The 12,782-nt window shown below is 31.0% G+C and overlaps 1 protein-coding gene across 23 annotated transcripts in view; it reads left to right on the top strand.

Annotated features, from left to right (window-relative positions):
- LOC106788411 overlaps positions 1-12,782 on the top strand; it is a 102,175-nt gene that overhangs the window by 25,451 nt on the left and 63,942 nt on the right. For all 23 annotated transcript variants that reach the window (XM_014751641.1, XM_014751639.1, XM_014751627.1 and 20 more), the window contains exon 3: positions 10,482-10,529. In XM_014751641.1, coding sequence (XP_014607127.1) covers positions 10,482-10,529 — 48 coding nt within the window. The remainder of the gene's footprint in view (positions 1-10,481; positions 10,530-12,782) is intronic.

Genomic DNA, 12,782 nt, shown 5'->3' with positions numbered 1-12,782 from the left:
GGTTGGTTGGTTGGTTGGGTGTTTCTTCCTTGAGAAGAACAGGAGTCTCGACAATTTAAAGAAAAAATATAATAAAGTACTATACTCTTTCTTTATCTTTTTCTGCAAGGGCTCCAAGAAGATAAATTTCTCATTTATTTCAACCCTTAACAGATTTTTTTAAAGGAGGAAGAGATTTAACAATTTATATGTATTAAGATTCAGGATGAAAGAAATTTGATTAGAAATATAATCTTGTATAAAATAAAAAAGGAGAAATAATTTGTCTTACTAATAATACGATTGTATTAGGAATAATCTTTTAATTACAATTTAATTACGCGTATCCATTTTTTTTAATTATAATATTTAATAGAAAAAACCGTATGATCGTCTGTAGAGACAAATGTACGAACGTTTATAAAATATAATTTAATTCAAACGTTTATCGATCAAAATTCAAATAAAATGGAATATAAGGGAGAAACAATTTTATTTCTAACAATAAAATCTAAAGAAATAGAAATAAATTTGAATGATGTATTCTATATATATATATTTCTTAAATTATATAACATTTAATAAATATTCAAGATAAAATGTGAAAAATTATGAATGAAAATAAAACGGGACATGAGAAATCGTTTTGTTTGTAACAATAAGATTGAAAATAATAGACATAGCATGATTTTTAATTGGAATTTAATATTACGTATTCTCCTTCCGTCCTTTTATTTCCCTCTCTATTTCTCTGTGGAATATTAAAAAAAAAAAAAGAAAAAAAAATGGAGAAAAAGAATAAAATGAATATATAAAAGAACATAAGCTATATAATTCTCAAGTTGTCGTTTCATACTAGTCGAGTTAATTCCGGTATCTCGTTACTATCGTGGGAAGGAAAAAGAAAAAAGAGTTAGTATAGATTAAGTCAATGCCGTTGCCACAGTTATTGCTGGCAACCTCGTTCTCGTTGTTGTCGTTGTCTTTGTCTTTGTCGTCCGTATTCATAGTAGTCATAGTTATCGTCATCGTAGTTGTCGTCATCGTAGTCGTAGTTGTCGTAGTCGTTGTCGAGTCAAGACGTTGAAGTAGAAGGGGCTTGGAACGAAGTTAAGCCCGTCGAAAGGCTCGTCTCCAATTACCTGGCAGAACTCGCAGCCTCAAGCTTCAGTACTGTACATAGGATAAGACATATATCAAAGTATATGCACATGTGTATGTGTGTGTTTGAGAAAAAAGAGAAGAAAGTTAGAACCTGAAGAGTTTCCTGCCACTTTCCACTTCTTTAAAGTCTTTCGAGTTCGCTTTATAATTATCTTTTGAAGAAAACCCCTTTTTTTTTCTCTCTCTTTTTTTTCAGGATTATACCTTTCGATTGAATTTTTTGTAGTTTTTTTTTTTTTTTTTAGTTATATAATTGTCGCGATCTTTGATTATCTTTTAAGTGATGATTAGTAAGAGATTGGAGTAGTATATCTAATAAAATCAAATAAAATAACATAATTAAATTAAAGCAAATAATTATTGCATATCTCTTGAATAACTATTGTATAATTTACTATTCTTTTAATCTCTTCCTTTATTCAACAAACATGTTTTTTTATTTTTTATTATTATTACTTTTTACCATGCATATTTCTAATATAATTAAAATAAAGTATTAAAAGAACAAAGAAAAAATTGGATACAAATTTGTATAAAAATAATATAAAAAATATTTCTTCGAAGTATAAACGAGATAGATGGAAAAGAATGAAAGTTTTTAACTGAAAAACTATAAATCTACCTTACGTATTTGCATTTTGATTCGATCGATTCTATCAAAAGTTTAAATTCAAAAGAAGATTTACAAAATGTATGTTATATGCTTCATAGGTATGCACAAAAGTTAAAATATCACAAAAAACGAATGAACGAATGAACGAACGAACGAACTAACGAACATATTTAGGTCGTCGAAATAATATTTGCCTTTGATATTGACTTTCGAATGCATTTGGGACGGTGCAACGTGCCAGGAATATTGACTTTAGCCTACGAAATGCGTTGATCTTCTCCTATAACTCGTAAGATATGGGGAAAGTTTAAAAGGGCTTTTGGGAAATGACGTCATCATGCTATACTATTCGATCCCATTTTCATCCAACTCCTACTCTTATGTCCCTTCCACCTTCCCACCATCTTTACATTCATGAATTATCATTTTGAGATCGCATACTTCTAACTTGTATCCGTTAATTATCCTATTTGCAATAATAAGTGTTATTAATGTTGTCAAGACCACTGCAATTTAAGTCAACGTTTAGTTCTAATTAAATTATTGTATTCCTTCTTGTAATCAATTTTTTTTAACCATAAAATAAAATAATTCCAATCGTTATTAGATGGACAATCTTCTTTTTTATTTATTTTTTCTATTTGTCATAAAGAAAATTGGAAAACCAGGGTCACTCAATTACGGGTTAACTTTTAATCTTATTGTTAAATGAAATTAATTACGCTATTGTCATCAATTTTCTTAATCATAAAAACAAATTCTAATAATCAGGTAAACGATGTTTCAATTTGAGTTATTACTTTTTTTACATCATTATTTCCAAAATAAAATGAATAAAATACAAATTTCATCTATTTTGTTGGAAAAATTCTATTATAAATTTGGTCTTGAAGAAGGGAAACGGATTGTGGGATAAATTTAATTTTCTTTCTTACTTTTTAACCATCTCTCTCTCTCTCTCTCTCTCTCTCTCTCTCTCTCTCTCTCTCTTTCTTTCTCTATTTTTCTTTCTTTTTCTTTTTCTCTGAACGTTTGACTTTAGTGACGATCCCTACTCGACCCAGTTTCTTGTACGATGTACGACCAGGATGATTTTTCTTTCAGAAAGGAACTCTATGTGCTTACTTGTTTCCTTCCTTCCCTTTTTCTTTCCTTTTTTCCTTCCTTTTTTCCTTCCTTTTTTCCTTCCTGAAGGATCTACCTAACTGAATTATGTTTGATTTAAGATTGTTTCTATCTCTGTTTCGTGTATTATGTCACACGTGACCTTTTCTTGATTACTGGATTAGGGGAAAGAGGATTGAACAATATTTTAATCAGCATTAGGGATGATAATAATAATAATAACAATTGTGATAAATTGTCTTAATTATGTTCTTTTTTGTAATCATAATTTGATTAATTAAAAATATGTATTCAGAAAATTACAATTTAATCAGTTAAATTGTGTAGGATTCTATTTTTAAAATGTCCAACTTCGTTGTGCAGATAAAATTGAAATAAGACAAGAAAAGGTGACATAACTGAATAAAACAAGACATTTTCCATTCCATTGCGTTCCTTTCTGTTTCGGTAGCAATTCAATTCAAATGAAATTCTCTGATTAATTAAAATACTTCGCTTATTATTATATTCAATAATTATGCGTAATACATAATTATAAATAACATTGAAATAAATTTCTTATTTATTACGATTAATATATAAACAGTATTATCGATTTCATTTAAATTTATTCAATCGTTCAATTTTATAATTATTTAATTATTAATAACCATTCTTGACCAAAGACTCAAAACATTAATATCAACGTTAAAAATTTATAAATTCAACATAAAAACCCCTTTCTTTCGATCGAACAAACTTTCATTTCTATGAAAACCAATCTTTACCGTCGAGATTCAACATTTTGTAAGCAACACCTTTTACAAAATTAGGTATATCATCCAATTGTGAAAAAAAAAACAATTTCATAGCAGTTAGATATTTTGAAATTCTAAACAATACGAGTAATATTTCATTTTTTAAATGGTTCGTACGAATTTAATTGACTTGTATTCTAATTAAATGATTACGTAATATTTTTTATAAAACTGCATAATTGTTTGTTTTTGGTTATTTTTTCTTTTCCTTCTGTTTATTATAAAGAATAACAATTATTAATATAAAAAAAGATGAAGAACACTCGGTCGATGTTTTAAAGGAGATCATGTTTCTTCGGGATATACGATACACAATTATGCATTTGAAGCTTATCAGCGTTAAAAGCGCAAGCGCAACGTCATTACGCGTTTGGTGTTAGTGCGATCATTACGAGGCGTCACGCCTCGGTAATTAAATAGCTATGCACGTTTCTCTCCCCCTCTGCCCCCCTCTCTCGTACGTTTACTTGATTAAATTGTTGGTCATTGAATGTATGAAACAACTCAAAATTCAACTAGTTCTCCTATTCTTTTTCTTCTTCTTCTTATTCTTCTAACGAATTTAAATTAGAATCAAAGTTTTAGCAATGATAATTTACACGACAATTATTAAGAAAAGTAAACGATAAATATTTAAAAGAATGATTAATATTAAATTAATACAATTTATCGAATTATTAAATTTAAAACACACGTGGGAAGTTTAATGAATAAGATAAATGTAAAAAGTTTGAGTATCATTGAAAATTATTGAAAAGATAAAAATGATTTATCGATGGGTAATCGTATTTTTTAACGAATTAAAATGCTAGATAAATTTCTTAAGGAAAAAAAATTACTAAATATAATAAATAAATTAAAGAAATTAATATGAACAAATAAGAAACGATTGTATTGTAAAACTAATCTGACGTGTGGATCATTTGTTGATCAATTGTGAATTATTCATCAAATGATTTATTTAGAAATTGATTAAAAAAAAACGAGAAATGAATTATAAAAGTATTAAATCAAGTTTTTTCTTGTTATTTCAACGGTGACTTTATTACGGACTAATTAACCAAATTGACTTATCGAATAACCGAGAAAAGAAATATCGACTAATGAAGTCTCGACTATAGAAAAAGAAGAAAAAAAAAGATAGAGTATCGATTATCGAAATATTAAAGAGGTAACCTATCTTCAAGTACAACCCACGAAAACAATAAAAATTAGAAAAGATTTTATCTGTGAGAGAAATGATCGATCGATCGAAAACTTTGATTAACTGACTTAACATAACATTTTATATAATATATAATTTAATTATGTATCTATTAAACCCCTATCAAGAAACAAATTAAAGTAATTTATCGAATAATTAATAAGACGACGTAAAACCTTAAACGATCTATCGATCTTTCATTTAAATAATTAACCGGCGACCAATTTATTCGCGTTAAATTTGTTACATTTTAAGAAATTTCATAACATCTTTGCGCGTTAATTATGCATTTAAAAAGAAGAAATATATGCAATTAAATTTATTCCTACATCCCCATTCCAGGCACATTTTTCGTTTACTTTAATTTTTATTTTTTACTTTTTCAATTGTACATAAAATATTTTGCAATATTCACCGACGTAATTGCTATGCTTCTTAATTTGAATTATTTACCATAATACTTATGATATCTAATATATATGTTGCGAATATAAGATACTTAAATGATTCTTAACGTATTATATAATAATCATTATTATGCACGGCACATAATAAAATATGCAACGTATTCTACCATATTTTGTTATAACATTAATATGCAAAGCATCTCTATTCCCCGTGCAAGAAATACATTTATATGATACAGTAATTAGAAAGCAAAACATGATTACACAAAAAAAAACACTCTCTCTAATAATAATAATAATAATAATAATAATAATCAAATCTTTCAATCATTCCGTAATCAAATTTACCAAAACAAACGAACCTGTATATATACATATATAAAAAAAAAAAGAAAAAAAAGAACAAAATCGCTACCCGGAAACTCATGAAACACATCAGATCCCGCGAACGGGGTGAAACCTTGCTATAGGAAAAAAAAAGTGCCAGCAAAAGAGAGCCGAAGAAAAAAGAAAAAATAGGGGAAAAAAAGACAAAAAGCAAAACAGCCAACTGCCATTCACACGACAACGATTAACGTAATATTGTAAAAAGCGCCGGTGGTTTTTGCACTGAGAGTTCGAAATCTCTTCTCAATAGCAATGACGAATGGGCGTTGAGGAAGGGCGAGGAGGGTTGGTGAGGGGGGGGGGTTTAAAGAGAAATGCAATGAGAAAGCTAAAGCTAGAATAAGAGAGAGAAAGAGACAGGGGGGTTTGGGGAGGTGGGGGGTATAGATGGTATTAGGTTGGCAGGAGGAAGGGAAAGGAAAAGGGGGTGGATGCGTGTACGCGCATGCACGGCCACCCATTGCCCTTCCGTAACCCGGTCGTGCGCTTTACGAGTAAGCTTTTGCTCCAGTAACCAACGACGCGCTACATCCGTCGTTTGCTACTCTCTTCGTTCACACATCTATACGCTTCACTCTCTCTCTCTTTTTACTCTATGTATTTCTCGCTCCCTCATTCTCATAGAAACATTCTCTCTCTCTCTCTCTCTCACTCCCCCTTTTCCTTTGTTTTTTATTCTACGAGTGTATTTCTCTTTTTTTCAGTCTTATACAAACATACTCTCTCTCTCTCTCTCTCACTCACATATACACGAAGTTTTCTTTTCTTACTCTTTCTTTCCATCTCTCTTTCTCCGTCTTTCATTCTCATTCAAAGATACAAACACCCTTTCCTGTTCTCTCTCTCTCTCTTTTTTTTTTTTTAAATCTCATTCACGCACATACATACTATCTCTCTTTCTGTTTCTATCTTCCTTATTTTTTTTACAAAGGTGTGCATATAAATAGAAGAAGTAAATACCTGGAAAGAGTCGCGAAGAAGACTCCTAAGCGAAAGCTCGTTAACCTCTGTGTTAAACGTTAGACTACGATTACGACTACGACGACGCCCCTTTTTCTACGAGTTACCAAGTTCGATGCGTTTAAGTGCATAAGATGCATCCGTTCGGAATCCAATTTATTTTTCCTTCTCCTATTATTTCTCTAACTCGATCATTATATTTATTTATTCATTCGATGATAACAATGTAATCGTTTTGTTTTGTTTTTTCTTTTTCTTTTTCCTTTTTATATATTTCTTTTTTCCAATTTTTGTAGAAAAAAAATAAAAATATAATATTTTTACGATAATTACTCTGGTCGACATTTAATTGCACTTACGTTTGTTAAATGTGTCGAGTACGTAATAAAAGCGACATTTAAAGTGCAAACACTGGCACACACACACACACATAAGTACCTACTCACGCTTATATATTTAAAATATCATTGTTATAAAAAATTGTCAAGTTCAAGTGTTCATTTATGTGTATGTGATCGAAAGTTCATATTTTATATATATATATAAATACGTTTTATAAAGAAAAAAAAAATATATAAAAAGTCAAACGTGATAATCCAAATTGCAATTAGTGTTAATTCGAATTTTCAAATTGAATATATCAAACGAATAGAAAGAATAAAAATAAAATAAACTATATTTCTACAATCGGTAAAAAAAAAGTTGTAAGTTAGGAAGAAAAGATAATGTGTAGTAAGTGCAGCGAATGTTGTCAAGGATCTAGGCACAGTGTGGACGTAAGCCCTGCCTCGGGATCAGATTCGGAAACTTCAGGTAAAGAATTCGAGCACCCCTTACTCTTCTCTACTATCCTTTATTGCAAAAATAAAAAAAGCAAATTACAAACAATTATATCCCCCCCCCCCCCAAAAAGAAAAAAGAAAGAAGGAAGCTTAAAGTTTCTATCAATTGAAAGCTTCAATTAGTTGCAACTAACTGATGGTCCCCACTCGGAAAGGTTCGCGTTTGTTCGGACAAAAAGTTTCATCGAGAGTTTGCTTCTGTAAATTCCCCTCGAGTCCATTTCCCCTCCCTTCCCCTAAAACCTCGTTTACCATTACCAACACCAACACCACCACCTATCTTTACCTCCCCTAAACCACCTCTCAAAGCTCTTCCACGATTCATCGAATAAATAAATTTCTCATCTCGCAGCTAGCTGTTATACGAAGTTATCTGAAGCTATCAGACCTGTATAAAAAGTCATTTTCCCTTCTGATAACGATGCTTTTATCGTCGCTTAACGACAAGAACGTTCGGCGCCTTTCTTTTTCCCTTAACCAAGACTTCTTATTTCCCTTTCCAACAACCATCGAGTCTTGGGAAATCGAGAAGAAAATATAATAGCACTGCTTTGGCTGCTGCTTCTTACAATCGGTTTTGTTTTCTCCTCCCCAACTTATTTTTATTTTATTAATTGATCGTTGCGTCAACAAAAGGGAAATAGACAAATATTTTCAAATTAATCATTTGTATTTATACCATTTGAAAATTTCGTAGCTCTATTTTGTTCATTTTTCAAAATGCTTTTTTCGTTCGAAGGATAAATTTGATATGCGAATGTTATACAAATAATTATAGTAATTGAACTTATTGAATTGTGATCATATTTAATCATTTGTTTTGTTTTGTATTTACTTGAACCATTTAGAAAATTCGTAATTTTGATTTTTCATTTTTCTAGGTGCGTTCTGTTCGAAGAATGAATATTTTTTTATGGTGGATTTATTGTCCAGAAAAATATATGTTTTATTATAGAAATATAATTATAATGATTAAATAGAATAAAACAAGTGGTGAAAGTTTCGATGCTCCGTAATTGAGTTTATAAAATTGCAAAACTAATTAATTATCGATCATATATTTTGTATTTGTTTGTTTATGTCAGAAATTAATAATAAAAAATAAATAGAAGTGTTTGAAATTTCACTTAGATTTGTTGATTACGAAAAACGAAGGCGGCTATGGTTTTAGTTCGTAACGAGATACTTCCGTATACGTTTGAAAAAAAAAAAATAAGTTTGGCGCGAGAAAGAAACTGAAGGAAGTGCTAAGAAGTAAAAGAAAAGGAAGAAGGAGGAAAAAAAACACATAAAAATAAGATCTACGTTTCTTGTCGGTGTCGTAAACGGGGTTACGCTACTGAAAAGGAGGAACGATGAAAAGAAAGAAAGTAGGGATGAGAGCTTACAGCTTCGAGCGAACTTTCTTACCTTTTCCTCCTTCCTTTTATCTCCTTTACCACTCCAGAATGGTCCCTTCATTTCATTTTTTTTCTTTCCTCCTTTTTTCTTTTTTTTTAATTCCGTAAATATACCAAAAGATATTTAGTCGCTTGACTTGACCTTTGCACTTAACTTGTTTCAAACCTCTACTTACCCCTATCTTTATTTTTTTAATCATCCTTCTCCTCGTTTTTTATGCTCCTAGTATTAACAAGTTGAAATTTCTTGTAATTTTAAACAAGAAAAAGGGAAAATGTTATTTGTGAAAATAGATGAACCTTATAAATTGAACTTTTAATAAACCAATCGATAATTGTTGCTTATTCTGAGTCGTGGTACAGTAACGATAGATTCATCAAATTTTCAAAATTCTATTCTACAATTTGAATTCGGCCTACCATACACTTTTTAAAATGAGTAAAATAAATATATATAACAAAATTATTAATAAAAATACAATAGATAGACCTTTCTTCAAGTGATGATTTTTAATCACAAATTCATATCTTAACTATCATCCATTTATTTTAATAACGACAATAAATAAATGAAAAAAATGAATGGTGAAAAAAATAGATGAACTTTTCAATTTGAACTTTGAAAAAGCTGTGTTGGTTGTTGCATATCATGGTTCATGGTGCAATTAACGATAGATTAAATAACGATAGACCTAATAACAAGTTCTTGGAAAGGAAAATAGGTTGTCATGGCGTTGTAAATCTAAATTCATATCTCCCTCGTGAGCAAGGAAGAACGTACGAGAGTAGAACGAGTACGTCTCATGGATCCTTATAAATTTACGAACGTTGTATACCTACGGAGTTCTGCGGAAACAAGAGTAGGTGTATGCCCCGTTACCTGTGAAATATGCAAACTGCATATACTAGGTATGGCACGGCTGTACCATAAACGTACACGTACGATTACTATCTTTCACGACCCATTTCAAAGGAGAGACGTATACCTCCCTCTTTTCTCTTATTTTTATCTATATTATTATTATTTTTTTTCTTTTTTATTTTTATCAAATACAAATGTTCAACTTTTTCCCCCATATGTTGCACAGAGTTTTATATTTACATTAGAAAATATTACGAGAAATATTGAAATTACTTTGTTCTATATATTAAATTATAAACAATGTTTTTTAAAAACATTGCGATGTACGCTATTTTTATTCGGTATTTTATTATCTTCAAATATAATACGAACGATGTTGTATAATTAATATTTTATATTATAAATATTTTATTATCTCTAAATAGAAAATAAAATATGAACAATGTTGAAGAATTTATAGTTTACTTCTTATATTTATTATTTTATATTTTATTGTTTTTTTTTTAAATATTTCGTTTCTAAATTAGTCAAATAAGCAACTGTAAGTATGACATATATAAGAAAAATATGAAATACTATAGAACGCTTAAGACATACACATATCTAAGGAAATAAAAGAATAAAAAGATACTACAGTTTTACCTTTTTATCTGTTAAAACGTTGCCAAGTAGGGAATCGATAGCATCTAGAATCACCTTTTACCCTTTCATAAATTTTATACGTATTCCTTCTTTTTACAGAGGAAGAGTGGAATCCAGATGGAAAAGGTCGACAATCCAATGATACCGGTAAGTCTTTCTCCTTCTTTCTCTTTATTTCTTTCCCTTTCTTATTCTTCTTCATTTTATTTAAAAACCTTCTTATCTTTAAAAAAAAAAAAAAAGAACAAATAAAATTTGAATCTCGAATAGCAGAGTTACATTTATTTTCTATATTTGAACGAATAGAGGCGTTAGATAGGAGAAGTTAACCTTTGGAATAGGCGAGGCGTTTGTTGGGTTTCATTCCCTTGTTCGGATTTCATCCCCTTCGAGCGTTTCTATTCTCAATATCAATGATCTGCAAGCAACACTATCATTACAAATCAACAATACTTTAACATACACTCTTTCTATTTTCATATATAAATTCATATTCATTAATATTATACATTTTTTTTCTTTTATTTCAAATATCAAATATCTAGTATATTTATTCTCTCTCTAACAATGTTAATGGAAACATTTTATATTTCTTCATATATTTTGTTCGAATTTATCTAAAATAATTCGTATTAATTTAGATTTATTCTCGTTAAATGGATTAGTAGCGTAGATTTAAAATATAATATAATTAATACCAATAGAAAGTATAATTATATTTATACTGATACTAGATTATGTTAAAACTATGATATATTTTATTAGCCTGGCTAATAAATAATTTATTGATATCAAGATACTACTATATAGATAAAACAAAACTTAATGAGATTAAATATTTTTTGAAAAAAAAAAAAAAAAAAGAAAAAATATGGCGGACTTTCGCAGGTATTTTGGAAAAAAACTCAGTTGATAAAAAGAGTGTCAAGGTATATCGACAAGTTGTATCATTTACCCCGAGAGAGGTCACTGTAGTTTAAAGGGACAGCGCTAGTGTTGAAAAGCATTGCTACGCTAGCGCCACGATTGGTCGTTAACCGAAACTTCAAACCGCGTGGCAGTCTTTTTAAACTGGAGACACGCCACACCCTATCACCACTTTCAGGCGGGAGTGGGGGAATGAGGAGAAGAGGAGGGTTGGTAGATAGATGACAAAGTCAGAGTCGACGATTGCGAATCGAGTCGAGAGCCCGAATGGTCCCGAGTTAAACCGAACTGAGCCGAACTAAGGAAACGCGCGAGCATCGACTCGATCGAAATTTCCTCCTCCTCCTCCTCCTCCTCCTCCTCATGCTTCTCCTCCTCCTCCTCCTTCTTCTTTTCTTCTTCTCATCTTTCTCCCTTCCTTCTCAAATTTCGCCCTTTGCTTTCAATTTACAGATTCACCATAAAAATCTCTTTTTCCCGTTGAAAATATATTCAGCGCATAAACTGGTCCGGTATGAATAATATTAAACTTTATTGCGAGGAAATGTCTTTACTTTGTAATCCTCTTTCCAGTTTATTATTTATCATTTTTTTCTTACTTTTTATATAATAAATATATAACTTTTATGAAATTTTGCTTTAGAAAATATTTGAAAAAAAAAAGTATAGAAAATTATTATCTTAAAATATTTTTGTGACGAGAGAAATAAAAATGAAGTAAATTTGAAGGATGGTTGAAAAAAAAAGACTGCATATCTGTATTTATTTTGATTATTGTTTTTAAAAATATATTCGAATATAATAAAGAGAGAAAGAGAGAAAGATGTCACAAGCACAAATTCTCCGACAACCAATATTGATTATAAAAGCATGGTAGTTGGCGTCGGCGTCGGCGTCGGCGTCAGCGTTGGCGTCGGCGTCGGATATTCCCCTAACCCCTACTAGCATCATGCGAATCTGCAACAGCGCACGCTCGATCTCGTGCGCTGGAGACGGACAATAGATGAATTTCGTGAGACGGAAGAGGTGGAGGAGTAGGAGGAGGAAGGAAAAAAGTAGTAAAAGGAGAAGGTAACGACTGGTGGGGGTGGTGGATAACGAAGAGGGGATTTGAGGGGTAAAGGGAGAGAAGAAGGTTCTTGCATAGTGGCGACGTCGTCGTCGGAGGCGGTGGTGGTGGCGGTGGCGGTGTGTTGACGCTGGTGTGGTGGTGGTGTGGTGGTGGGTTGGTGGTGGTGGTGGTGGTGCTGGTGGTGGTGATGATGATGATGGTGAAGGTGGTGGTGGTGGAGGCGGCGGCGGCGGTCGCTACGACGAACGGTCGTCGTGTCACACGCGTTATTTCTCATTTCTTATCGTAAGGAACGAAATTAATTCGTGTACAATGTATGAGAAAAGGAAAAACATTTCTGTATTTATTCGCTTTTGATTGACTCCGAAAGTTGTTCTAAGTTTGAGACGACGAGGAGTGGG

Source organism: Polistes canadensis, unplaced genomic scaffold (assembly GCF_001313835.1).
Source record: "Polistes canadensis isolate GaletaPanama2010 unplaced genomic scaffold, ASM131383v1 scaffold_139, whole genome shotgun sequence".
NCBI lineage: Eukaryota > Metazoa > Arthropoda > Insecta > Hymenoptera > Vespidae > Polistes > Polistes canadensis.
Note: the sequence above shows the minus strand (reverse complement) of the source record. Positions and strands in the feature narration are given on the sequence as shown.